The sequence below is a fragment of the Camarhynchus parvulus genome, chromosome 15, assembly GCF_901933205.1.
Source record: "Camarhynchus parvulus chromosome 15, STF_HiC, whole genome shotgun sequence".
NCBI lineage: Eukaryota > Metazoa > Chordata > Aves > Passeriformes > Thraupidae > Camarhynchus > Camarhynchus parvulus.
In genome coordinates, this window is record NC_044585.1 from 6,376,118 (window position 1) to 6,402,590 (window position 26,473).

At 45.0% G+C, this 26,473-nt stretch overlaps 2 protein-coding genes across 5 annotated transcripts in view; both read left to right on the top strand.

Annotated features, from left to right (window-relative positions):
- LOC115909741 (septin-2) overlaps window positions 1-8,368 on the top strand; it is a 33,809-nt gene extending 25,441 nt beyond the window's left edge. For 2 of the 3 annotated variants that reach the window (XM_030959294.1, XM_030959296.1), the window contains 2 exons: window positions 872-965; window positions 7,582-8,368. In XM_030959294.1, coding sequence (XP_030815154.1) covers window positions 872-940 — 69 coding nt within the window. In that variant the 3' untranslated portion in view covers window positions 941-965; window positions 7,582-8,368. Of the gene's footprint in view, window positions 1-871; window positions 966-7,578 lie in introns of all 3 variants that reach the window. The other variant, XM_030959295.1, reaches the window with a different exon arrangement.
- Window positions 8,369-11,284: 2,916 nt separating this feature from the next.
- The window catches only part of SEPTIN5 (septin 5), a 42,310-nt gene continuing 27,121 nt past the window's right edge, over window positions 11,285-26,473 (top strand). Inside the window, exons 1-2 of one of the 2 annotated variants that reach the window (XM_030959290.1) lie at window positions 11,285-11,420; window positions 11,554-11,564. In XM_030959290.1, coding sequence (XP_030815150.1) covers window positions 11,378-11,420; window positions 11,554-11,564 — 54 coding nt within the window. In that variant the 5' untranslated portion in view covers window positions 11,285-11,377. The remainder of the gene's footprint in view (window positions 11,421-11,553; window positions 11,565-26,473) is intronic. The other variant, XM_030959291.1, reaches the window with a different exon arrangement.

Here is a 26,473-nt window from a genome sequence, read left to right on the forward strand (position 1 = left end):
CTGTATGTGGAGTTTCCCCACCTGTACTTGGAAGGAAGTACCCAGTCATTTGTAAAGCAAATTAGAGATATTTGCATATGTACTTTAAAAATCCATATTAGTGTTCTTTCTTCTGTCTTGGGAACATTTGTTTTGATTAATATTTTATCTTTTTCTGGAAAAACAACTAGCAACAAAGCTTTATCTAAAAGTGGCCTTTTATGAAATGGAAACTAACTTCTAAGTGTTATAAGAAAATGCCTTAAGCAAACAGTTTTTTTCCAGGAAAAGTAATTGTTTAGATGTAAAAAATATTGGTGCTTAATATGTTTAGTCTGGTGTTCCAAATTTTATAAACATCTTTCTATTTCTCATTTGAAATAGTTTTTAAATCTTGTTTTCATGTTTGGCTGGTACTGCTGCTAAAAATTTGCAGAGTTCTCTGATAGTCACAGGATGAGTGCTCTACATGATCTTATGCTTTGAGCACCTGTATCAGAACAAAGCTGCTGCACTCAGGTGTAGCTCTGTGCACACCTAAAGAACTTGCTTTTCCTTATTATGGGTTAAATATTAATTCACAGGTCTGCAAGCATAGCTGGCTTCAAAATATTTGGATTCTATTACTTAATTTTCCTTACAAGTATTCTTGCAAATCTTTAGTGAAAGTTTGATGTACTGAACTGAAGAATAAGAGATGGAGAAAACAAAATAATCGGTTTTGTGAATTATTGGACATTTTCAGTTTGTGAAGAAAAAATAGGATCTGTGTTCTACCATGAAAAAAAAAAGTTTTAAGGTTTCTTGGATTTTTGGATTCTTGGATTTTAAGACTTCTTGGATTTTCTTCCCACAAAATTGTTGTCAACTCTTGGGTGTGTTTCTCTTCCAGCTGCGCCGCATGCAGGAGATGATTGCCCAGATGCAAGCCCAGATGAGGATGAAGCCTGGTGATGACTAAGGTGCTTAACATCTGGATGCATCAGGTATTGCTTTTCTGACTTGTTTTCACCTCTTACATAAGATTTTTGGCAATGATTATTGTTAATTTTGCACTTTGGCCTTGCATTTATCATACTTAATAGGAAAAAGTGAAGTCATGAGTAGACTAGAAAAGATATATGCAGTGTTATCTTCCAAATGTTTTTAAGACCTGTAAATCCTTCTCTTCAGTGCCTTACTTTTGGATCATCAGGCTTTACTTCTGTTAGCACGGGCTGGTCAGAAAGTTAATTTGATATGTAAACAAAAGATAATGTTTTGGGGTATGTAGGCTGCTGAGTTTTTAACAGTTTTCTCAAAGAGCCAGACAGAATTTTGGTCAGGTGTACTGAACACAGACTCCCTTGATATGTGTGATGCATTAGGGGAGATCTGAGTGAGTGAAGAAAAAAATTCCTGTAGCACATACTCATTCTTTCTTCTGATAGAATTTTTCTTTTAAATGCAAGAACAGAAAATGGAAGGATATGAGAAGCCTTGTTGCTTAATACTTCAGTTTAATACTCTAGTTGTGATTGCTGGTCTTGTGGAATGTAAAGCTTGAATAAAATGGATTATATTATCCCTTATGACCTTGTGTCAGCTGCCAACATTCCAAGCCTAAAATAAGGAGATTTTTTGTTGCCTTTATTTGAACCTTCAGTCTTCCTGTTTACATAAAAAAAAGAAAAAGACCATTAAGAAATAAACTTATTCCCTGGATTCTCACTTAAGCAGAAGTTGATGGTTTTACTGGTATGGGCACTGTTATCTCTGAGTGAAGTACTTAAGGGGAATTCAGTAATTCAGTCTCAGGTTTCTTACAGTCACAGTTTCAATTGTTGCAGATGGAGGAGCCTTCACATCATGTCTTCCAACTTCCATACTAAGATATGTTTTCCCAGAGCTGGAAATCTAAACACAGGATAATTTTGTGGCTGACCACATGGTGTACATGGAAGCAGTGGCTGACAGAAAGCTCTCATTGTCCAGCCAGGAGCTGGTTATTTTGCAGCCTGTTCAATAGTGTTAAATACTATAGTCTGAATTGAAGGTTCCAAGTTTTCACTGTGAGTTTCTTGTCATGTGGCCAAATTCTTACCACTTGTAGAAATGGTTATTTAGTGTAGGAAAGCTTTTTTAGTGTAAATTATTGTTACTGGTTTTTGCTAAGGAGCTCAGTTCTTTGTAGGAGTTAGAAATCATGTTTAATAACATGGCACCTTCAAATTCAATAAGAAAAACACATCATAAATCTACCCTTGTCCACAGCTGCTGTTGGCAAGGCAGAGGATGGCAAGAGGTACAAATATATTCAGAGTTCTTAGCTCAGTTCCTAGATGCTGCCTTTGCTGTGCAATCAGTATCTGAGGGCTGATGGGATGTAGTATTCCCATTAATGGTTAGCCAGAAATGGCCCCAGATCCCCTGTGTTTCACAGCTTCTGGCAGTACTGGATATGGCCTTTATAAAAAGGAACTGGAGCATGGTTTGTCCCAGGCTGAATCTGCAGCCATGGCTACTTAAGTAAACAGAGTTCTGAGCATGCTCATGTCTGTCCTAGGGAAATCTACTGTAGATACCTCACTCAGCTAATCTGGAGTGCAGCTTGGACCACTCTGTTTGTTCAGCAGGAGACTTTGCAGATTTAACTGAGTGTTCCCATGATCTTGTTGTGATTTGAGCTAAATCTTGAGGTAAAGTTAATTGGGCTGAAATACTTGAGTATGGATGATTTTGAGAAGGATTTGAATGAGATCCTCATACATGGAGGTCCTGCTGTTACTCTGGAATTTGCTAAGCTACATTTCTGCAGCTGCTGTGGAAATCATGTTTGACAGATTGCTTTTAAGAAAGACCTTGGAACTTCTGGTTTTGTTACCCTTGAGAGAGAGAGAGAGATAGACTGATTTTTTTAGAGTAATTTGTTGGCCAGTATGCAGTCAGAACTGGAGATGCAGTCCTCCTAAAGCAGGGTGTTGCTGTGTGATCCTGGCTGCATGTGGAAGGGAATCCTCATCCAGAACTTAGCCTTGGGGAAGTTTCTTTCATGCATGTGAACTGACTTAGCAACTTAGGAGGTGTGATGAGTTCAACCTCCACCATTCCCATCAGATTTATTTGCTGTATTTTATTGAAATCACTATTTCTAGAGAAACCAGGAAACCTGTAATTAACACAGTGGTTAACAGAGCCAAACTGCCAACAAATTTAAATGTAGTTGGTATTAATCTTTTTGTTCTATCACAGTTTATCTTGAACATCTCTCAGATTTTAGTTTTACAAGAACTTTAAAGGATCACCTGTTCTACTGAAAGCGCAGTCTCCTCCCATTGCTCTTTTGCACCCTTAATTTGTGCTGAGAAAAATATGTGAGTTTATAAACAGAGAGTTTATGTAAAAATTAATATTTTCACTCTTTTTATTTTGGATACATACCTAATTTTTGTGTTTTCTTCAAAAGACCCTTAAAATATTTTCCCCTACATAAAGCACAGTTTTCAGGTATTTTGGGAAAAGTGGAGTGTGGTGTGGTGTGGTATGAAGACCTTCATAGGTAAGAGCTGGAGAATAAACAATAATGAAATGTGTTAATATCCAAATATGTGAAATACCCACTTCTGATTTCAGGTGTATTTTGGAGAGGGGAGGAGATTACTGAATGCTTTGGGGTTTTCTAGGAGGAGCATTGCATAATGATTAAAAAGTGCTAAACACAAATTGTTGCCAAAAAGACAGACAAGTCTGTGTTACCAGAAAGTGCTACACAGATGGGATGACTGGAAGATCTGGTTTGCCTGATCCCTTTTGAATAGGGCCATCTTTAAAGGTTTTATGGAAAGAGCAAAGGGAGAATTCACTTCAAACAGTTTTCCTTTACTTTCAAGGCTGGAGTAAGAGAATAAGGGGAGTGACAAAGGCAAAAATTAGATGCAGGGAATGCATTCAAAGTTTCCAAAGAGGGCAGACAGATTTCTTGCTGTGGAGAAGTAGAATCCTGAAAGGGAATGAAGATAAATGCTGGTGGAGACTGGGTTAGAGGTAGGAAAGGAAGCTGATTTTGGCACACTGGTCATTCCTGTTTCCAGCTGCAGCTTCTGACAAAAGCCTGTGAGAACAGATTGTGGTGATTAAGATCTTTAGAGTGCAGCCCTGACAAAGGTGTGTTGACCTACACTTCTATCTCTTTCCTCTAAACATTTAATAGCTTCTGTGTGCAGCTAGTGCAGGTGGAGCAGGCTAGGGGGCACAGCTAGACACCAGAATATTCTAAGAATTAGCAGTAACATTTTTTTTACCCTGACTTTTGATATTCTCCCCTTGCTAATCTTTCTCAGATTTGTTTTTTCTTGTGAAACACAAGACACTGCTATAAAGTGTAGGAGCTCATTGGTTCTTATAGTTGACAGTTGACATGAAGGATTGAAGAGAAAGATGGAAGGTGGAATAAGGTAGCAAAACCTAAAGCACATTTAGTTTTTTTTGGGTGCTCAAATATGAAACGCTTTTAGAATAAGCCTGCAGTAACTCCAATAGCATATTTACAAATTTCTGAACTTATCCATCTCAGATGAGCAATTATTATGAAAAGCAGGAATAATTATAGCAAGTGAAATGGTTATTGGTGGATGTTTCTTCCCTTCCCTCCTCTGCTTCTCAAAGTGTATCTCTTTGCAATCTGTTTTCCTGTTGTTATTCTTACAAATCTGATTTGTCTGTCTTCACTCAGTTTCAAGATCATACTGGGACAAATCAGTAACAGAAGCCAGGCTGTGGAATGCTAATACAGCCATCTGCAAATGTAGTTATAGTTAGGAAAATATGTTCAGACAAAAAAGCAACCCAAGCATCTTGCACTTAAAATATCTGTAGGATGTTGAAAATTCTATTAGTATAGCTTGTGATTTCCACAAGCATTTTAAAGCCTCCTGAGCACATTTACACTGTTCTGGTTCTTGATAAGAACAGTGCTAAAGACACCAAACAGCTCCTTCTTTCTGCCAATGAATTGACATCATTTAACAGAAGAACACAAAGCACTGTCATAGCAACCAGCCTTCTAAAATGATGCTGCTGAATGCTGAATTGATCTGATGAGAAATGTCATTTGAGGAAGTAGAAATGATGTTGTAGTTTTTTGGCAGCTGAAATTGAGAGCCCAGAGAACGTGAAGCTTGGGCAAATTTGTAGTATTTGTAGCAACTGCCTGGCACTGCCAGTGGATGTTTCTCTGGCTAGAAACTAGACCAGGAGAGTGCTGTCAGTGTCCAGCTCTCCCCAGCACCTCTGACTGTGGAGAAGTCAGCAAGCCCTGCATTGATGGGCTGGCACAAGTTCTTTCACCTCTAGAGAACAGACTTCTGTTGGAAATTGTAAGGTAACAGGGGCAACCTGAAAATATGTTAGGGCCACTTTTCCCTAAAGAAACAGAGGAACATTTCTGATAGTTTTGAAGCTTGGATCCTGATATTTAGATGTGACTCTGTGGTTATCACCCCAATTGACATATTTAACTGATGAGCATTGGTAATCAGTTTAAAGGCCAATTTTGTAATTTACTGTGAACTTGGCTGATGATGTTTGCTGTGGGGAAGTCTGAGGTCTTGCTACAGAGTAGCAAAGGAAAAGGAACAAACTTGAAGCAGTGAAGTCAACAGAGGGTGACTGAAACACCAGAAAACCAAAATGTTTGGGGTGTGGTGACAAAATGAGTCAAAACCTACAGCAGAGCACTGGTGTCATCTAGTACTCCTCTGCCTTTTGGAAAGATGCCATTTCTCAAAGTTCTTGCTGATGATGGGACACTCAAAGGGCTGTAGTTATCATAAAATGGGTGATATTTGAAGAAAAACAAGGGAGGTGAGTGAGAAAATGTAGCTGCTTATCAAGCAAATTTCTCTCATTTGGAGTTCAGAGGTGAACACAGAGGTGCCAAGTCACCCTGTGTTGTAGTGATGGTCTTGGAAGAGCTGAGGGGACGAACCCATTTCCTTTACAAGGTGTTCAAAATCTTCACAAATACAGGACTCTGAGCTACGTGACCACTGGATCAGGGTGCAGGTGTATGTAGTACTTGCTAGTTATGCTGCTGACTGAGAGAGTTTTGTTTTAATGGCACACTGGGGGAATACCCTCTTTGTTCAATGGTGGTATGAGCTCACAGATGGAGGTGCTTGTTAACTCTGGGTGTTGGTGACATGAGCATGGGGGACTGTGAGGTTGGTCTAATAAAGCTGAAGGTCAAACTTGTTAAGAATAGTATCAACCTAATTGTGTCATAAAACATTGCCTTACAAGGAGATGAGGAAGAAAGAGCAGTGAAATGAATCCATGTTAAAAGTACACAAATATACTTTTCCCAAGTGTGTTCTACAAGCTTGTAAAATGTAGGTATTGTGCAGCTAATGTTGTTAACATCAATGCACAGCTGTGCTTAGAACCCAAGCCTTCATGTTTATTGGAAATCCCAGTCTTTTTATGAGTCTGAAACATGAGTTACAGTTTCTTGAGGTATCTTCTGTAACAGATTAGAGTTGGGCCGGCAGTGGCAGAAACCAAGTTTCTCTTTCAAACTCAAAAGTAGCAGTGTAGCACAACAGGTTGAGTTTGAATTTGAGTATTGAATTTGCTTAGCAATTTATGGACTCTGGTTTTAAAGCCTTCTTGCTAGCTTGCTTGTTTAGTTGTTATTAGAAGTGATGGGCTCCTTCAAATGAGAAGGAATTGTGTATTGAACAGAACTCCCACAGTGAGAAGGGCAAAGAGCAAAGCACATGGCTCTGTATCCCCACTGTAGGCTGGATGAGTGTTACAGTGCATTTTACAAGTAAGTAAAGAAACACAATAGTGTTTTCTAGGATATTTCTATTTTCTCCATCCAGATGAGCACTTAGATTAATCTAACTTTTTCTGTCAGGAATGAGTATATTTTTGGGATTGGAGAATTTGAGGTGTATCCCCTGAGTTCCAAATCTGACACAACTTTTAAGCAGGATCCAACTTTCAGGGAAAGCTGGGATTCTGATTTCTTTGTAGCAACCTTTTTGATTGGCAAGTAACTGGAGAAATATCCAAAACTGATCATTATTTTTGAAATTACAGACCAGTATCCCTTTTTTTTTCAGCCACAGGAACACTGCTGTATGAATGCTTGAAAAAATAAAATATCTGCTTTCCTGCTTTACCTTAGCAGTGTTGGTGCATGATGTTGAGGCACTTGCTGCCTACTGCCTGCCCCGTTTAGCTGAGTGGTTTGTTTCCCTCAGCAGCAATAATGCTTCACAGAGCAGGCCAAGGTCAATGTGCTGTGTGCAGGACTGTTGAGAGGAGCTCTCCTTGTGTTCTTGCAGGCTGAGGGGGGGTGTGGGTGCCTAAGAAGTTATGTAGCTAAAAATAAGTTCTCATTTAGAAGCTCTTATTGGACATTTGTGATAAATATTTGGGACCGAACTGCTCAGCTGATCTAGTTGCAATGCAGGTGCCTGTGCTGCAGGAACTGCAACTCCCCATTCCCTGGATTATGCTGCTTTGCTCAGAGGGGCTCTGACAGCCCCCAGTGCTCTGACAGTGCTGAGAGTTTGTCCTTTCTAATGCTCTGTTTTCCACTTTTGTTCCCAGCAGCATACGGTTCTCTAAGTGGATGGGTGCTCTCTTTTCTTTGCCCGTGGTAACGTTCAAATGCAAAAGCTGGATGCCACAGACCAAGACCTGCATTAAAACACAAAGTCTGAAGATCGTGTTGTAAACCTGCTTGTTTTATATAATCATTGTTATTCAACTTATAGTGTATCTTTTTTGATTCCTTTCATAACACTGTCTTCATACTTACCAGTGTGGTTTTATTATCCTTCCTGTACCTTTTTATTCAGAAACTGCCAAGAGTACACTGTTTGGACTAGTCATTGTGGTGGGTTTAAAGAATTAATCATTTGTCTGCTAGGTTGTTCTGAACAGTTTTGTGGTTAATACTAAGACTTTGTGGCCTGTTTACGGTAAATGTACGTGTGTTTGCACAGTATTATAACTTTCACCTGCCATTTTAGGTTATTGTGTATCGTGTCGGTTTTTCAGAACTTCCTCTGTGCTTTTGTTGCTTTGGAAGCTTCATCTCTGGTGATTTGCATTTGTGTGATGTATGAGAAAATGTACGAAACGCTGATGAGTTACCAGTGGTTGGAAAAAGCTGACTTTTCTAAACGCCGTGCCTTAACACACCTGAACACTCCACACACCAACAACTTGTGTGGATGCCTCTGGACCTTTGGCTTCAGGTCTCAAGAATTGATGGCAAAAATTTGTCACAGGCATTTCTATCTGTCAGCTGAGCGATGGCATGTCCTGATTTTTTATATATCCCATAGCACTACTTTGAAGTTTTGTAATAAATTGTATGAATGTGGAAAACATTGATTTTTCTTTTTGGGGTGGTTTTTCTTGTTTTATTTTGCCTTTTCAAGCTAATGTATGAAATGCTGTAATGGTGTTGTGCACAGTGCATATTCAAAGGGGTTGTGGTGTTTACCCTGGGGTATGAAGGTGTTTTCTAAAATTGGTACACCTGCAAACTGCATTGATTTCATTTCAAAACACTTTTAAAAGTGTTTTACCTATAAGTTAGGTAGCAAAGCTTCACATCCATTTTTTTCCAAAGTTCATTAAGCACCTACTGATGTCTTTGGGTGGATGAAAATCTTGGAAAATCTGATCACACGCCTTACTTTATAAGTTCATGAATATTATTTCCTTTATGTCATTGCTGAGTTATAGCTCCATTCTGCATGCTTTTGTAGTCTTGTGTGTTTTATATATGCACAAGTGTAAATTACTTCCCAGATATGGGATTGAGACACTTTGTCTTCTGTACTAAATTGGGGTGTCTTTCATGTAATGATTACCCCTAATTTTGCTGTCTAGCAATGAGTGTTTAATCAGGCTAGGATTCACAAATGATTGGCATTACTGAGATGCATATTTGACTTGCTTGGAGTTGAACTGTATAAAATGGACATTACCTTGTTACTTCAGTGGCTGCTGTAATGAAGTTGAAAGAAGAAATGGAATGACAGATTTGCATTCATATCAATTTTCTACCATTTTTATGAAGATTTGAATTTAACCCTGTCTGTCCAGAGGGCCAAGGTGAGAGATTTAATGGCAAACTTTTTCTCATAATTTGTTTGCTGTTGTTTGCACATTTCTTGTTTTTCTTCCAGGATTTTGCATCATATTTTGCAGCCCTCTTAATTATGTGCTGTCCGTTTGTGCTTATGAAAGTCAGGACAGCCACACCCCTCCTGAGAAACACAGACTTCAGTTGGAGACCTTAGGTACAAGCTAGATTAGCTCTCTGAGCAAAGGTGGCATGACAGCTTTGCCTTTCAAAGCCAGCTAGGACAATGGGGAAGCAGACTCTCAAAAGCATCTAGTCTTTAATTTTATTAAAAACCGAGGAGTTTTTTCTCTCTCTTTAAAGCAAGGCACCTAAAGTCACTGTCACAGATCTTGTGTAGGAAGCCTCAGTGAAAAGCTTTTTACTTGGTGATACTGAGTACTGATTGATAGTCTGTGCTTTTCTTTGGGGTTGCGGGTTCCAGATGGAGCATTTTGGCTCAAAATTTGAGATCTATTATAATAATTGTCCAAGAAGGGCTTGTAGAGCTGCTGATTCCATATGTGAGTATTTTCCTTTCAATGTAGTTTTATTTTTTTATGCTTTCTACCACTTCTTTGATCTTGACTGATGTTAGTTTTCAGTTACATTTGAACTTGGTTTTGTTAAAATACTTAACAGCTTACTGGGGGAATATATAGTTGTTAAGCCAAGTCTTTGTACTGTGGAGCTCTCTGGACAGAGGACACTGGCTAGAGACTGCTTTCTGACTTTGCATGTCAGCTCCCATAGGTGTTGGCAGTCCCAGAGCCTTGCAAGACAAATCCTTTGCTCTGAATTTCATCCTGGCCTTCTCCAGACTGACGTTTTCCAGCACTGGGACAAAGTGCCCACATGTAACTTTTTTAATGACTGTTCAGCAGGATCAAAGAGCAGTTCTTTCAGTCTTCATTAGTTTTAAAACACTGTGGCAGACTATAAAACAACTCATGAAAGGCTGATTGGCTCGTTGGTGCCTTTAATTGTGGTGCAGAGCCTCTGATGGTCTTGGGCTTTCTAGCATATAAAACCAAGGAAATTTGCTGACAATTACCTGATTCATTTTTTTCTGATGCTTTGAATCAATGGCTAAAAGTGAGCTCAGGGTGAGCTAACGTGGTTTTAAAATGTATGTGCCTTGGATTGCTGGGCCTTGGAAGTGTCTCCTTGTTTTGTTATGAGGGATGTTTTGAATGAGAAGGTGGAAGAAATGCCAAGATAAATGCTGTGATGACTACAAGGATTTGAACAGTTGGTATTGTGGCATCAGTGTCACATTTGTTCCCAGGTAGGGCAGTGCCCTTCAGTTACGCAGCCATCACCCTGCCAAGCTTATCCTGTCCTGTATTCTGAAGAGTTTCAGGTCTGATCATTTGCCTGTCCTTGAAATGGTGAAGACATGACCTCTCCCTGCAGCCATGGAAGTCAGGAGAAGGATCTGGGTGCCCTTAGTCTTCGCATCCCATTCTCCTTTCTTCTTTGTTGTTGAGTTTTCTATGAGTTGTTCTCATGTCATGTGCAACTGCTGCTTTTCGAGTTCTCTCTTGCCTTGTCTTAAAGAGTTATGCTGACAGCTTTTACCTAAAATAACTTCTCATATAACCTCTTTAAAATTTTTTAATGGAAACAGAGCACACATTCCTACTTCACACAGCATGGTTGCAGTATGATTCAGGACTTCCCACTGTATTTTGAGATGCTAAATCTGGAAACACATTTCCTATTTATTCCATTTGTGTTTGGGTTTTGTATTTTTTTAATACTGTCTTCGTCCTTCTCGGTGCTGTGTTTCTATTCGAGAGCAGGGATTGCTGCCTTTTATAGTGTTTAAACCTTCAGGGAGGTGTAGGGTGGCTGCGGGGGTTATTCCTGCCCATCAGCCGGGCCCGGGGCTGTGTTCGCCAGCCGCTGCCTCGGGGCGGGGCTGGAGGGGGGGATCGCTGCGCTGCTCCGGCCGGCGGGTCCCCTGCCCTGCCCGGCTCCGGCAGCCCCGGCCCGGCTGTCACCGGCGGGTCCCCTGCCCTGCCCGGCTCCGGCAGCCCCGGCCCGGCTGTCACCGGCGGGTCCCGTGCCCTGCCCGGCTCCGGCAGCCCCGGCCCGGCTGTCACCGGCGGGGGCGGGCCCGGGGCGGGCTCGGCTCCCGGGATTGGCGGCCCCGGGCGGCCCCGGCCCCTCGGCGGCGGCGCGGGGCGGCCCCGCCGCTCGCACTCGCTCAGTCCCCAGCCAGGCTCGCACACACGGGCATAGCTGTCGCTCCGGGGAGGCACCATGAGCACGGCCATGCGGTACAAGAGCAAGCTGGTCAACCCAGGTGAGGCGGCGGGGACGCGCGGCCGCTCCTCCCCGCGGCCCGGCGCGTCCCCCTCGCCTCACTGTGTCTCCTTTTCTCTCCCCGCTGCCGGTTCCCCCCGCGGGCATCCCGCCCTGGCCGCGCCGCCCCGCAGAGGAGAAGCAGGTAGGTGAACTCGGCTCTCCGAGGGGATGCGGCTGCTACCTGGGCACGGCGGCCGCTTGGCTGCATTCATCCGGGAAATAGGCGCTTTGCCTGCCGCATCCCCCCGGGTTTTGGCTTGGCTTTCTTTTTTGTCGCTGCCTTTGGGTGTGTCGAGCGGGTTCGGATGGAGAAAGGCGGCGCGGGGCTGGCAGAGGCGTTTGGGTATTGAGAGCACGTCTCGCATCCCTCTCCCCTCCGCAGCACAGATGCGCAGACACAGCCCCGCTATTGCCGCTCCTTGGTGCTGCAGCCGATCGGCACCTCGCAGGCGGCCAGGATTTGGGTGTTAGGAAACATCTGTTTTGCTTTGCAAAGCTAATAGCTATTTGGAGACATGCCTTTGAGTCCTGGAGAGAGAGTAGGGGTGATGCAATCAGATGACATCGGCAGGTTTTTTTGTTGTCTATTTGGTATTTGGAGGGATTTAGGATGTTTGAAAAGAAGAGGAATCTTCTTCTGCAGAGCTTGAATGCTTAGGTGAGGGGTTATCAGGATCCTGTGTGTTCCTCAGTACCCATCATCATGATATAGGGAAGTCTGCTGTAAAGGAAAGAGCCTTTCTGTCTCACAAGGGTGGGGATGGAGATGATGGTTAACGCAGCAGAGCAGTGCATGGGAAGAATCTCACCCATTCCCAGCCTGGCTTACAGTTGCCTTTGAGTCCAGTCTTTCTCTGAGGCTCCAATTCTGTATGAAGCAAACACCTTGCCTGCTAAGACCCTAGTACTGCACAGCCTTTTTTAGGCCACAGGAAAGCAAACTAGCTTTGTAGCAGTTTGGGTATTTACCTGACCATGGCAAGAGATGGTGTTTCCCTATATAATGCAGACTTGGCACTGTGCATTTTGTGGGCTGCTGATAGCAGTGATAAGAAGAACAAAGTAAATTTAGGGTAATAGGATAATGGGATCACCAGAAGCATTTTTCCCAAGGTACTTGAAATTTTGCTACTATTTTGTAGTTATTTGTGAATGTTACAGTTAATTCTTGTTTTATTTCTGGATGAAAGCAATCCAGAATGTGTTCTGACACTGTGGAACGTCTAGTGTAAGCTGTGAAGTGGGGAGAAGCTTTGTGACATCCCCCCCAAACCATGCTGTTCTACAGTTCATGTTTTAAAATGAAGAGGGAAGCGGGTTATGTATAAGGCTCCTTTCTGTGCATTCCCTAGGGGAAGAAGCGAGGTAGAGATCAGAGGAGTCTGTTGTAGATATTATCATAACTCCTGAAGGCTCTTGTCACACTGCATAGGCAGAAGTGGGCTGGAGTCTGTACCCCAACGAGCCCGTGTGTGCAGGCCAGTGCAGTTCCTGCTGGGCAGAGATCTTTCCTGCAGTGTGGAGGAGGTGTGTGTGTAACTGTGTGTCTTACGCTGGGTGTAGAGTGGCTCCTGCCTGACAGAGCACAGTTCATTATGGATTTGGGCCAGGCCTGTTACTTGTGGATGGAAAGGGGAAACCAAGCTGTGAACACAAAGCAATCTGTTGAAATTAAACTGAATACACAAAAGCATAAATGATTTTTATTTAACATTTTTTAAGAGCGGGATTTTTCTGCCTTTTTTCCAATCTTCTTGCATCTGACAGCAGATAACAATTGGAAAGGATTTACTAAAGCTATAGTTCTTGTCTGAATTGATTTTTAAAAATTATTACAAAAGCTGTTTTTTAATGAATATTTGGGAAGTGAAGGGAGCTTCTTAGAGGGCAGTACAATAGATTGTATATAAGTAGGGTTGCCTTTGGTAAAGTCTTAATAATATTCATGACTTACCAAGTCCATGGAATGGAACAATATGGTGTCAGAGAATGTGTGTTCATCCTCCCTCACAGCATGGTCAGGGCTGATGCATTGTCTGGGTTCAAGGCACTCTGATTTGCAGACTGGGCTCCTATTTACTACCATTCATCAGGAAAAAATAACGGTAGATTCTCCAGCTCTCTGATTTCCAAGGAATGACCTCTTAATTACTGAAGTCAGTGGAGGTTTCATCCTGGTCTCTGTGTGCAGAGCATCCAGCATTCCCAGGGGAAGGGTTGTGGTTTAAGAGCTTGGGCTGGTGTGGAGCTCTGTGGCAGGTTGCCTGGTGACACTAAGCTCCTCAGTTTTATTACACCTCAGTTCAGCGCCTCTTGGAGAGGGATGGTTTCTTTCCTAGCAATTTATTTACCACTGGATCACGAAGAGAGATTCTCATGGTGGAGCTGGGTAGGAAATGAAGCAATAACTAATGTCACATGTGCAGAGGAGTAGGCCCCATGTAGGGAAACCCAGCAATTTGTCAAGAGTTTGACAGAGCAAGTACAGCAGATGGATGCTCTGCCAAAGCCAGAGGTGTTGGTGTGGGAGGAGTAAAGGTGAAACCTTGCAAGTGCCTGGTTAAACTGGAGTCTCCTGGCACACTCCTGCAGAACATGCCTCCTAGCTTGTGTTGTTGGCGTGTGTGTGTGTTTGGGGTGTTACCTTGCTGTGTCTCTGAAGCTGGCTCCTGCCCATTCAGGTTCATGTCTCTCATGTTCTTTGAAGTCATTGTTTCGTTTTAAATCAGGAGGATGGGAACCTCTCCTTCCCAAGTTGATCTCTCCCCACCCCATCAACTTGCAAAGTTGTTTGGGTGTGGGAGCAGAGACTATCTGGTGGATCCAGTTCTTTCAGTGGGTTTGAAATTACAGGGCTGTGCCTTTTGCATTCAGTTTAATCTTTTTTTTTCTACTTGAGCTTATTTTTAAGTGGTCTGCTTGTCAGTAAAAATATATATGGGGGTCTGTGTATAGAGAAGATGCCGTGCAAAAAGTAGTTTGATTGGAGGAGTGGTTTCAGTTCGAGTCATTGAAAACTGAATTCATTGCCCTTATGTTTCAGTTTTTGAGAATCTGGGGTTTATATGTTAAAAACTTACATTCAGACTCCTTTGGTTTTTTCTTATAAAAATGGAGCAGAGATTTCTGTCAGTCCTGTAACAGCAGATACTGCAACAGCAGAGATGTCTTCTATCTAAAATAGCAACTGTGCCAACACAGAGCATCATTTTTAAGGTCAACTTTCAACCCCAGCCTTGCCTACCAGAGAATACTGGCTGGTGGAAATCCCCCAGTTCCCTACTAATGTGTACTGAACTGCCTTCTCCTTTTCTCTACTGTGCTTATGGAGAAATAAGCCCAGATGGGCTACAGGTAAGGTGTATCTCCTGAAAGACTGCACTCTGCATAGAGCTGAGACACCCAGGGTAGTTGCAGATACTGCCCATCACACTGAGGACAACTCAGTGCAGGCCGCTGCTGGTGACCAAGAACAGATTAAGAGGAGAGAAAAGTGGTGATTCCTTGTGCTTGCCTTGAGCTGGTTGAATATGACCTAATGTGACCCTTTCTATGTAGATACCTATGTGGGGAAAATTAACTGAGTTTTATGAAACATGTGATGAGAAGTATCATCAGAGTGGTAGGTTCTCTTGTACAGCAACTGTACAACAAAGACCATAAGCAGAGCTTAGTCTTTACAGAATCTCCCCAAAGTCTCTGCTGGAGTAGCTTGGAGGACTTGTACCTGCACTGTTCCTTTGTAGCATTTCCATCCTTCACCTAAATGTTTTTCTTACAATAACAGGTCTTGTAGTCTTGTGGCTAGAGGAACGTTCTTGCTTGTGCAGAAAAGTATGGCATCTGGAAGGAGAACAGACTACCACTGACTCTTTAATTTTCTCAGAATTAAACCAATTATTTTATATTTGTGATTCTTTGAGTCATTGGGAGCAGCAGTATGGATCTGTGTTCCTGCTCTGTTTCAATTCAGGGTGGTTGTGGTGAGGTGGCTTTTTTTTTCCCCCTTGGAGAAAGCAAAATTATGTTTGCAGCTGTCTAATGGGATATTTCACCACAGCTGGATAGTCTCTCACTGTGTCGTAGCTTGCCCTGGGTGAGGCTGTTTCTCTTTGACTCCCCACATTAATGTCTCTTCCAACCTCCGAGTTTTCCAACCCTGGTCATGGATCCTGGCTACCAAGATGCGCCTGCCAGAAAGGGAGTAGCAAATTAGTCACAGAATCTGGAGGTAAATACTGGAAACACTCTTAAAGCAGCACATCCCTGCTTGTTTTTCTGATGTCCCAGTGTATCTTGGCCAGATGCAACATAGGAGTGGAAGCTTTTACTCCTCTGTGAAAAGCCTTGTGTGTTTCATTCGTTTTTTTTGGCCCATTTCAAAAGACAGCGTTGGTGCCTTGCCCTCGGAGCTGGGCAGAGGCTCAGGGCTCAGAACAGTGCTGGGAGTGGGTGGGACTGCAGCAGGTCAGGAGGTTCAGCCCTGTCTGTCCTTCTGCTGTGCATCTGTCCAAACAGCCTGGCTGCAGGAGGCCCTGTGTCACAGATGGGCTGTGCTGGGCTGGGGAGGGAAGTTCATCCTGGGCACTTGGACTTTTTTTTTTTTTCCATTCTTTGTCTGCTTGGCTACTTGGAAAAGGGCTGTAAAAAGAGGTGAGTGTGCGGACTTTGTGGTGAAACAGAACCACTGGAGAGCTGAGCACAGATTCTGTCTCCCGCTGCTGTCTCTCTTCAATTATTTATGCTTCAAATGGATGAAACAGTTGTGAGTGCAGGGCAGGGGAGAGGTTCATCCCTCTCAGTGCAAGTACCAATCTGCAGTTTATGGAAAGGAGAAGTAAGTGCTTCCTGCACAGGACTTTTGTCACTTCAGTTTCCCCGCTCAGCTACTTGTGCACAACTCCAAAATTCTGCTGCACTTGTGAGAGTTGTACAGGGCTGTTCCAGTGTTCCAGGCACATTAACCAAATGTGTAAGTTCAACAGATGTTAGGGCTTGATCTTTGCTGATATTGAGGCAGTAGGAACAACTTTCATTTAACCCCAAGAGATGCTGGTGACACTTGTTCAGCTGCTGGGTTCCAAACTGCTGGGGCTTTGCAAAAGCTTGCAATTGCAGAGGGGAAAATGTTGCTGCCATTTGAACAAAGGACAAACACAGTCCCTGGGTGCTTTTAGTCTCCAAAGTCAAGGAATCTCTTACAACCACTTATGCTCTCAAAAAATGTTACTGGCTTCATACTGATGTTCTTCATTTGATGGTTCCAGCAGTAAATGTAAGGGGCTTGTGCTGTGACTGTTCCCTTGAAAAGTTGAGGAATGGCAAGTCAAGAGAGAGAAACAACTGGTGGAGTTCAGTGTCTTCTAGAACTCATATTGCCCAGTTTCAGTCTAAGGTGCTGTTCATGAAATGCCCAGTGAAATGGACATCTTGGAAATGCAGAGGAGATTCCATCTCAGCCAGCTGGTTGGTTGCTGTGCCAGGCCAGGCTGGGTGCCTGCTGTGTATCTCAAGAGCTTTGCCAAATTAGTTTTAAATGTTCAGTCCAAGGGGTTCCTCCAGCTGTTTTGGGACACCCCACAGTGGTGGCTCCTATAACCATGCTGCAGTTACTGCTCATATGTGCTGGAACCAAGCCTGGGGAGCTCAGCTCCATCCTTAGTACTTCAGGTACTTCTTGCTGAGATAGCTCTTGGCTAAGTTGAGAGGATTCCTCTCTCATTCCCATTTCTCTTCCAGTTCAAGTGGCCTCTGTGTTGCCTTTTTTCTTGGATAAGGGAGCATGGACTGGAGGGTACATTCTTTGCTTACCTGTAGAGTTTTCTTTCCTGACCAACACTGTGTTTGTCCCCTTCTTGCCCAAGGCAGAGGTTTCCCTGTGACAGTGAAACCACACAGTGTAATGCCCTACTCATAAGAGAAATGTGGGGCACCTCTAATATTTGTGTGATTTCATATGTTTGTGAAGTGTATGCAAGTTGTTTCATAGCATACTGGAATAATTCCCATAAGGGCTGGATTTTGTGTGTGTGTGTGCATGTCTACAGTGTGGTTAGCCTTGAAGCACAGGAAAAAATGTTTGTCTGCTGTTACACATTCCTTTCTCCCAGAGATTTCTCCCTGGAGCTGTGAAGAGGTTTGCAGTCATCTTGTTCCCACAAAAGTGTTCAGGAGCTGGATTTGTGTGTGGTGGTGGGATCAGATGCCAGAACATATGCTCCTCATCAGTATGTATGTGTGCTGTGCTGCTGTTCATCCATGACTTGGCTTTCTAGAAACACTCTTCAGCATGAACAGGGGAAGGCAGCACTGCACACTGAGAGGGAAGATTTGGTTGTACAGTGCTGACCATAGGGGCTGGGCTGCAGGAAGTGGAACAGATCTGTTGCTTCTGACTTAAGTAAGAGCTGTCTTTTTTTTAGGATTGAATAGGGTGATATTTTTCATTCCTCCTCTTTTGTATTTCCAGTGCATTAATTGAAATCTGTTATGACCTGCTAACATTCAGCTCTAGACTGCTGTCCCTTCCCTCAGTCCTCACTCCCTGCCTGCAAGGCTGGTACCCAGCAGCATCACAGCAGCCAAGTGCTGGGGGTGGCTGGAAGGCAGAATGTGCTGAGAAGATGCAGGGACTGTTTTGCTAATGAGCAAAGCTTGGCTAAGTGTTGGCCAAGAGCTGAAGAGGAAGTGAAACCCTGCACAAGCATCTGCAAGGGTGTAACGCCAAGAGGGGGAGGAGAATTGTTTAGTTTCTGGCTTCAGTACAACTGTCCAGTCCTGAAATCAAAAGAAATAACAGAAGTTGAGTTCTGGAAGAGGGATGTAGCTGTGCTGGGCACGGCAGGACAGTGCAGGGATGCTCAGGATGGTAGAGACCTCTCTGGATACAGCTGTAGAGCCCTTGGCCTGCCCCAGCCTGATGCATGCCATGGCAGCCAGGACTGAGGGAGGCTCAGGGTTAATGCTTGGAAATGTAACACTGAAGGATCTTGGGCTGTGGTTCATGCAAGCCTGGGGGTCTGTGGGGTGTGAGCCAGTGTAGTTCAAAGTCAGTCAGAGGTGGGAAGCCCTTACCAGAGTTAACTCCAGTTGTTCACTCAGCTCTTCAGTCTGGGCTGTTTCTGGGCACAGTGGCTGATGGCAGGAGCAGCCGTGCTTGCCCTGCCCTGACTCCTGCTGGGGAGGGAGGGGCACCAGCTGCCTGGCCCTGCCTGTGCTGTGTGAGCCCTCGGTGCCAAGGAGGGGAGACCTGAGCTTTGTGAGGCTCAGCCCTTTGCTCTTCCGGGGATCTTCGGGAGTGCCCTGTTTGTCTTGCAGCTCGTTATCCAATGTGTCCGGGGTGTGTATGGGGTTGGGATGGCCCATCTCTGCCTGACCCCACCCGAGGCAGTTGGTGCCATTCTCTCAGAATGACTCCTGGCACGGAAACTGGAGCTGGGAGTGCAGGCTGAGCAAATAAACCCCAGGATCATGAGTGCTAGCTCCTGGAGAGCGGCCATGAGGAGTGAGCCCGTCCCACTGACCTCTGGACGTTCCCAGTGCAGAAGCAAGGGAGGGGAAAGAGATCCACTCAGCTGTGGGAAAAGAGGCTCCAAGGGTTTAACATCTTCCTTCTGCTTTCTGTGAGGCAAAGCCCGTGGCAGTGCAGATGTGGCTCCAGTGATTACATTTCATTTTTTCTTGCAGACCTCTGGTGCATGAAGCTATGTGAACACACATGAGAGCACAAGCCAGGCCTCTTACTGCTATAGTTTGTATTGCAATTATTTTTAAGGTTACTTCCCAGGCAAGTCACTTTGCTTTCAGCTTTTTGTAATGTCTCCTCACTGTTTCCTCAGCGTGGGAACTATTTTAATCCTTCCTGACGCACTGAGCTCATTCTCGCTGTGATACGTACACACAACTAGTCTCTTTAGATCCTGCAGTCTTACATCCACTTTTATTTTCAAATAAATTACATACTACATTAATTATATATTCAGGTGAAATTGAGTCACAAAGGCATCTGCCTGCCCTGTGCACGGTCCCCTTGGCTATGCTTTCTCCTTGGTTTGAAGTTCTCCTGAGTCTCTGCCAGTAATATGAAGTCCTGGAAATGCCCATCTGGACCAATAGTAATTTCCCACTGCCCAAGGCCTTCTGTAAAAATGTCAGGGAGATTTGTGGCTTTTAAGATTCTATAGATTCTCAGAGATTCCTGCTGCTTAGGGAGTTTGGTGCCAGCTGGGATCAGACAGTAATGGAAGGAACATCAGAGCCTTCAGAAGCTGATATTTGCTGTGTTTTGTAGGCAGTGGGCTGAATCAAGGCAGCAGGAGTTAATTCAAGAGATGCAGCTGGTCTGCAGCAAAGCCTTGCCATGATTGCACAGGGCCAAGATGAGCAGGAATGTGTCATTGTGACAGTGAGAGATGCTGTCAGGGCTGGTCTCTTGTCTCCTGGCCATTGTCCTTGCAGTCCTGACTCTCAGAGATGGTTTCTGTGATGCAGCTGGAGCAGTGCACTGGAGCTGTAGCAAGCAGAAGAGAAACTGCTTGTGTCCCATCCCAAGGTTTATACCTGGGCTGTTCAGCTGCTTTAAAGAGCTCCCCTCCCCTTGAAAGGCGCCCTTGGCAGCACGTGTATTTATGAGGGAAGTGGGTATTGGGGAGGACAGTAATTTAACAGAACTCTGTACTTTTACTGAGCAGTTAATCCAGGCTCATGTTTGGGAAGCACTCCAGGTTCACTGAGCAGCTGGGACCCTCTGGATCAGCTGTGGTTTGCCAACAGCCCTGGGGCTGACACTTCAGAGGCTCGGGGCAGGCCCATGGAGGTCAGTGAGTTAGAGACCTGTTTGCTGCATGTCCCCCATCAGTGCTACATGGACCTGCCTGGGACCCTGATCACCATCAGTGTGCAGCAGAAATGTGTCCTCTTGTCACCTGGATAAACTTTATCTGCCGCGCTCCACCATGCTTGGCCCACATCAGGTTCACAGCACTGGATCTCAGAGCAATTTGAGTAAACCAGAAGCAACTGGATAGAGCCCAGCGTTCCTGTTCCTCAGTGCTGGCTCTGTTCAGCTGCCAGTCCCCAAATGCACTTGCATGATGGCATTATTTGCAGCAGCTCTCATTAATGTCAGTGAAAGCCTTTCTGTTTGAGCTGGTGGGGCTGCTCCTCAGCAGCTACTCAGATGTTCCAGCCAGTGCCAGGCATTTTGCTGCCTCCTTTGAATGCCCAGTGTCCTCTGAACATCTCCCTGCTGCTCCCGTGGTGGCACTGTCATGGCAGGTGTCAGGCAATAGCAGAATTGTTCTCTTGGTAAACAAGTGATGGTGTAATTGGAGCTGCCCCTCATGAGGCAGCAGTGCAGTGTGTGCATGGGGTTGCCAATGAGGGATGTCATGGGGCTTGTTAGTTTGAAAGCTTAATGAGCCATCTTCTCCTTCTTTGTGAAGTGTATGGATGCTCCTTCCCATCAGCTGTTCCTGTGCTGCACCTTGCACTTGGGTGTGTTTGGTACTTGTGTGTCCCTGCAAGTTAGAGCTCACAGCACATATTGGGCATTTTGGAGGACTCAGATCCCATTTATCATGATATTAATGGCAGTGGACATCCAGGAAATGTCTGGATGAGACCACTGCTCTCTTTTCCTCGGATGCCCTGTGTATGCTTGAGGGCTGAGCTTCCTCGTGGCTCCAGTGAATCCATGTGTACTGGCTACCTAGAGTTTGTCCCTTAGCTGATTAGGGATTTTCCTTCATGACAAATAACTATTTTTCTTCATTATTTTTCAAAAAATAAAATAATTAGGGCATCCACCCACCTCTTGGCTGGCATCCTGCAGTAATAGGCCAGCATGTGTTTTCTTCAGAAGAGGAAGCAGGTCTTGCTTTGTATTTTCAAGGCAATAATTTATAAATGAGCCTGAAAAGCCTGCAAGGGGCAGTGGGAAGAGAACCCACACAGAGAATAAATCTGAGAAAATAAATCCCAGAAGATACATCCCAAGTGATCATTGTTTGGCCTGGCAAGTCAGAGCCCAGGCTAGAAGCCCAGGAGAACCCCTCCCCACTTAACATGTTATGGTGGTTCCAGGCTTTGCTTGAAGATAGTTATCTTTGGATTCCTGAAATACATAAAAGTTTGACTTCATGCTGTGCTGCATGTCCTAAGAGCTATTCACAGGTATCTAATTTGATTTTGCACCCAGTTCTCGTTAAAGAGCTGCAAGTGACAAATTACTCTTGGCCCGTTGTGGCTGTCACTTGAGCTGACATTGCAGGGGGTGCTGGCTCTCTGCTAACCCATGGACTGAGCAGAGCATTCCCCACCCTGCCTCGCTGCTCTGCCTTACCTACATGGCTGTTTCCATTTCCTTTGGGTTGCCTTGTAGGAAAACACAGCCCAGCAAATGCAATTTTTTCCACTCCATTGCTTCCAAGTTCCTTCTAACATTGCGTGTTGCTGCCCCTTGTGTGTCCAACAGCCACAGCTTTTACAGTCAAATGACTTTCTGTCTTCTGTAATATCTTTTTAATCTGGTTTCATTCTGACTTCTAGAAATCCAATGTAATCATCTCAAAGGTGACATCTTCATGAACTCTGCTATTCCAGTGCCTGCTATGTTAGCATCTCTCATCTTACATCTCATGTACTTCACCTTTTTTGTTATTTTCAGATGAGCCCAGAAAGAGATTCATGAAATCAGCAATTCTACAGAAAAATTCTCAGGAGGGAGGATTCCACCATTATCTGTTCCTTACAATCAGGACTCTATTATTGAGCTGCTGATAATGGCTTTTCTACAGGGCAAGTAGAGAGTATATTGATGACTCTGACTGGATACAGTGGAAATCAAGACTGAAATAGCAGCAAAGACCAGTGTCACAGGGATATTATCAGCAAAGAACAGATGTTATGGAGAACTCTGTTCAATGGTTGGGCTGTGGTCCTGATGCAAGGACAGTAGTTATTCAGCATGGGACACTAACCTTTTGTGATTGCTTTCTCTCTCAGTTTTTAAGGGAAGAAATTGTTATCTTAAGTTGGAAAGGATTTTAGGTGGTGCAGGGAATGCACTGTTGAATGTCTCTCTTTTAATAAGCCTCTGCAAGATGTATGACTGTAGTGTCTGTCTCCTGCAGTCCAGCTGGGTGATAAGGTTTGTTCCTAAGGCTGTAATTTTTGATGAGGAGAGAGGCAAAATGGCAGTACTGAATTCAGTAGAAAATACCATCCTTGAGATCTTGTCAGGACAATACTTGTATTCCACATCTGTCCTGGTCAAATTGTGTTGCCTGGTCTGGCTGCAGTATTTTATACTGAATTATCAGTGGTGAGATTTGCCAAAATTGCAGAGTTAGGTTGAAAACCCAGTGCCTTTTTTTTGTAAGATCACAGCAACTCTGATCTTCTTATTCCAGTATGAAGCTCACTGGGGCCTTGTGGCAAGATGGCAGTTAGTGAGTGTTTGCATGGCAGTGGTGTCTGTGGAGCCTCTCCTGGGCCACAGCCCTGCGGTTTCCCACTGTGCCAGTCCAGGAATGTGTGCTGTTCCTGCCACAAATGAAGTGATCCTGCTTGCAGTGCCTCTGAAATTGTTGGCACATTCTGGATTAACCAAGGAGCTGACACATTCCTCTGGTCTGGGTCGGTGGTGTGGAGATGAAAGGCAATAGGCTGAAACATGAGCATTCCCACAAAGGCCACTTGTACAATGTAGTTATTTAAAAGGCAAATTTTTTAGGCAATTTGCAATAATAGGAACCAAGGGACAGCCTTCTTTTAATACAGATGAAAGTGCCTAACTCCTTTGAAACTGAGGAGCTAGATACCTCCTATATTTTTATAAATTAGGCTCTGGCGAGCAGCCTTGTCACTGCTGTTCCCCCACCATCCCTCTCTGATCTAAGCTGCTGTGTAGCAAGAGCTCTCACCATCTCCCATGAGGAGGCTGCTGCTGCTGCCTCGGCATTTACACACCTGGTGCCAGGCTTACAGCTGCCTTTCATGTGCTGTGGTCCATGGATTAGGTCCAGGAAAGGGTTTGCTGAAGGAAAATACTGCAAGAGGTATGTTCCAGGCTGCTCTGAATGGCCCTTTCATCTTTGCCTCAAAAAATCAGTGAGAGTTGTAGCTCTGTGAAAGGATCATGGCTGTGCTCAGGAGTGACAGACCCATTTAACATTTTGGTTTCTGTATTGGAATTGAAACTTTTACAGTGCTGCTTCTATTTTAGGGATCTGTTCAGCAGAGATGTTCCATTGCAGATTAATCTCTTAAGCACATCCCACCTTCTTTTGAAAATTGTCCTCTTTATTTTCCTTCAGACTTCTCCTGTGTCTCCCTGGCAGGAGCTGGCTCATGGACAGTCACTGTTTATCTCAGTGGCTGTGCTGCTTTCTGACTGCTCTGTGTGCCTGGCAGTTGTTTTGTGTGCTGAGCACGGGCCCTCTGTGGCTGGGATCACCCCTGTGCTCCAGCTCTGCGCCCTGACACAGGGATGTGCTCCCTGGGAGTGTGGAGCTGACTGCACTCTGCTCTCTGGATGACAAATGCAGGGCTGAGGAGCCAGGCAGGGCACTGCCCTGAGGCCTTATGCTCCCATGTGCCTGTCTCTGCTTCACCCAGACTCATCACAGCATGGAAAACTCACACAGGCTTTGCTCTTGCAGATCTTTTCTTATCTTCTGCAGCATTGGTATCTTTTGCAGGGGACAGAGAACATGGTTTGAAGCTCTCCAGGGTGTTTGGGTGCACGGTAAAGAGCATGACTCTTCTTTAGTGCTCACCAGCCCTGGATCCTTAAGGGTTCAGCTAGGGCATGTGTGGGTGTTTGTAGTGAAATTCTCTGTGCTCAGAGGTGGTGGAACTGAACCCAGGATATAACAGCTCTGTCTAGAGGCATTTCTGTCTGGAGGCCATGATTTTTAGGGAGACACAGCATACTTTGATGAAGGAGTGGCTCTGCTCCCCTATGAGTCAATCACGCCACAACTAAAGCTTCCCAGAGGCACTTGAACCTCAGGATTCCCCTTAGCACAAATGTTCAACTTTAGACCTGTTCCTTCCATGTCGTGGTTGGTGCTTCTCAGGGTGTGAAGCACTCCCTGCTCCACTCATTGCTGTTGGAGCTCTCCCACTGGGGACTCACAGGCACTGCTGTGTGGAAGCTCTGTGGTTCCTCATCTCCCCACCAAGGCAGCCTGTCTGTTGGACAGTCACTTCCCTGTGTTGATGACTTCTGCTGGCATCTTACTGAGTTACAGGTGGGAAGCCAGAACTGGCAGAAAGAAGCTGGTGGGAGTGCAGCCAGGTGGGAACAGCCTGCTGCCTCCTCTGCTGAGATCTCTTTGTCCTGCAGTGTATTTATTCCTAGTCCATGCTGAAGAGGAGCTACCTGAACAGCCCAGGTCTGTGCCAGGGGTTGAGAGAGATTCCCTTCTCAGATGTCCACTGCTTCTAGAAGGTCTGAAGCCCACAAGGAAAAAAGGTCTCAGTTTCATTGCAGTTTTGGCTGGTTGTTGTCCAGGGCTGGCCTCTGGAGAGAGGCTGAGGAACCAAGTGCTCTCTGGGAGATGCAGTCATGCTGTACTTCTCCTGCTGTTCAGCCCCAAGGTTGTGTGATCCAAAGAAACTATCCCAGGATTGGCAGCACACACAACCCATCTTCCATCTGCTTGAAGGAAGTTTAAAATGATGCAGCATGTGATCGATAGCTGCACTCCAGCATGCTCTGCCCCTTGTTACTCTACCCACTGCATTCACAATAGCTCTTATCACCCTGTGGGGTTGTGCCAGTGGCTGCTGTGTCACCAGTGAGGCCAAGGCCATGTGCATGTGTGAACTGCCTTGAGTTCCATACAGGGTATGGATCACAGAAGCTGTATTTGCTGACAAAATGGCCCCATCCAATGGCTGCCATTGCAGTGAGACTGGGAATTCTGGAAAAGACCCACAAAACCTGGGTGCCTTCCTGTGTTGAGCAAAGTCTGGGGTGAAGGGAAAAACCCATGACTGTGTGTATGACAGTGATATGTGGTGGCTGTTACTGCCTGAGGCACTGCTGGGTGCTGCAGTCAGGTTAGAGCTTCCAGCAGTGAGACACTGATTCATCTGTGGTCAATGTGTTTTTAAAGAAATGCCACTGAACTGTCAGTCTGCTTTCTCCTGGCCGAGTGTGGCCACTGCAGGGCTCTTTTCCTTACGACTCCCCCATGCTGGTGACTTTAATTTTCATTTTCCTTTCTCAGTCTGCTTCCTCAGGCATTTGTGCTGTCTGATCCAGGTGGGACAATCCTGCTCCCACCTTGGCCAGTGTGGCCACTTGTACAGTGGAGAATGGGGCTGTGCTGGAGAAACCACAGGGCTGTGGGGCTGGTGCTCAGTGCTGCATTGCCAGTACAAACCATTTCCAACCCTGTGTCTGGGGAGATAGACTTGGGCTGCTGCAGCTGGAGCTGGCACAAGGCAGAGCAGTGTGGCTGGGCTCGTCTGACAACACCAAGCTGTGGTTCTTCCCCACTGCTCTGCTTGGGTTTGGATTTGGGGATTTGGGGGTTGAGTGTAGTCCTGTGCAGCTTGTGCCATACCCTGCTGTTAATTCAAAGCAGTTTCTGCCAGATTTGTTCTTGCAGGGGAAGGAGGGAGGGTGGAGGGTTCGGATGGCAGTCGACTGGGAGGCAGAGATAAATTAAGTGTTGAGCTCTTAATGAGGAACATGCTCCATTGGTTTGGGTTTCCCTCCCCACCCATCCCACTCTTTTCAATCTGTGGCACAGTCTTGGGAGCAGTTTGAGAACGGAAGTGATTTCAGACTGGAGGTGACCTCATCTGTCTCCAGCTCTGAGGTGGAGCAGTGTTTGGAGACCCAGCCAGAGCTTATGGTTTGAAAGATGCAGGCAAGGGCTGAGGCTCCAGGAGAGCCCTGTGCCTCCTGCCCAGTGTTGTACAGCTGTGTGAGGGGCTGGTAGGTGGGTGATGGCTGTGGGGGTTTTTATCTTTCTGTTCTCATCTTTCTCCATGCTAGAGTGGGGGGGAAGTAGGAAGGAGAAGCAGAGTCTG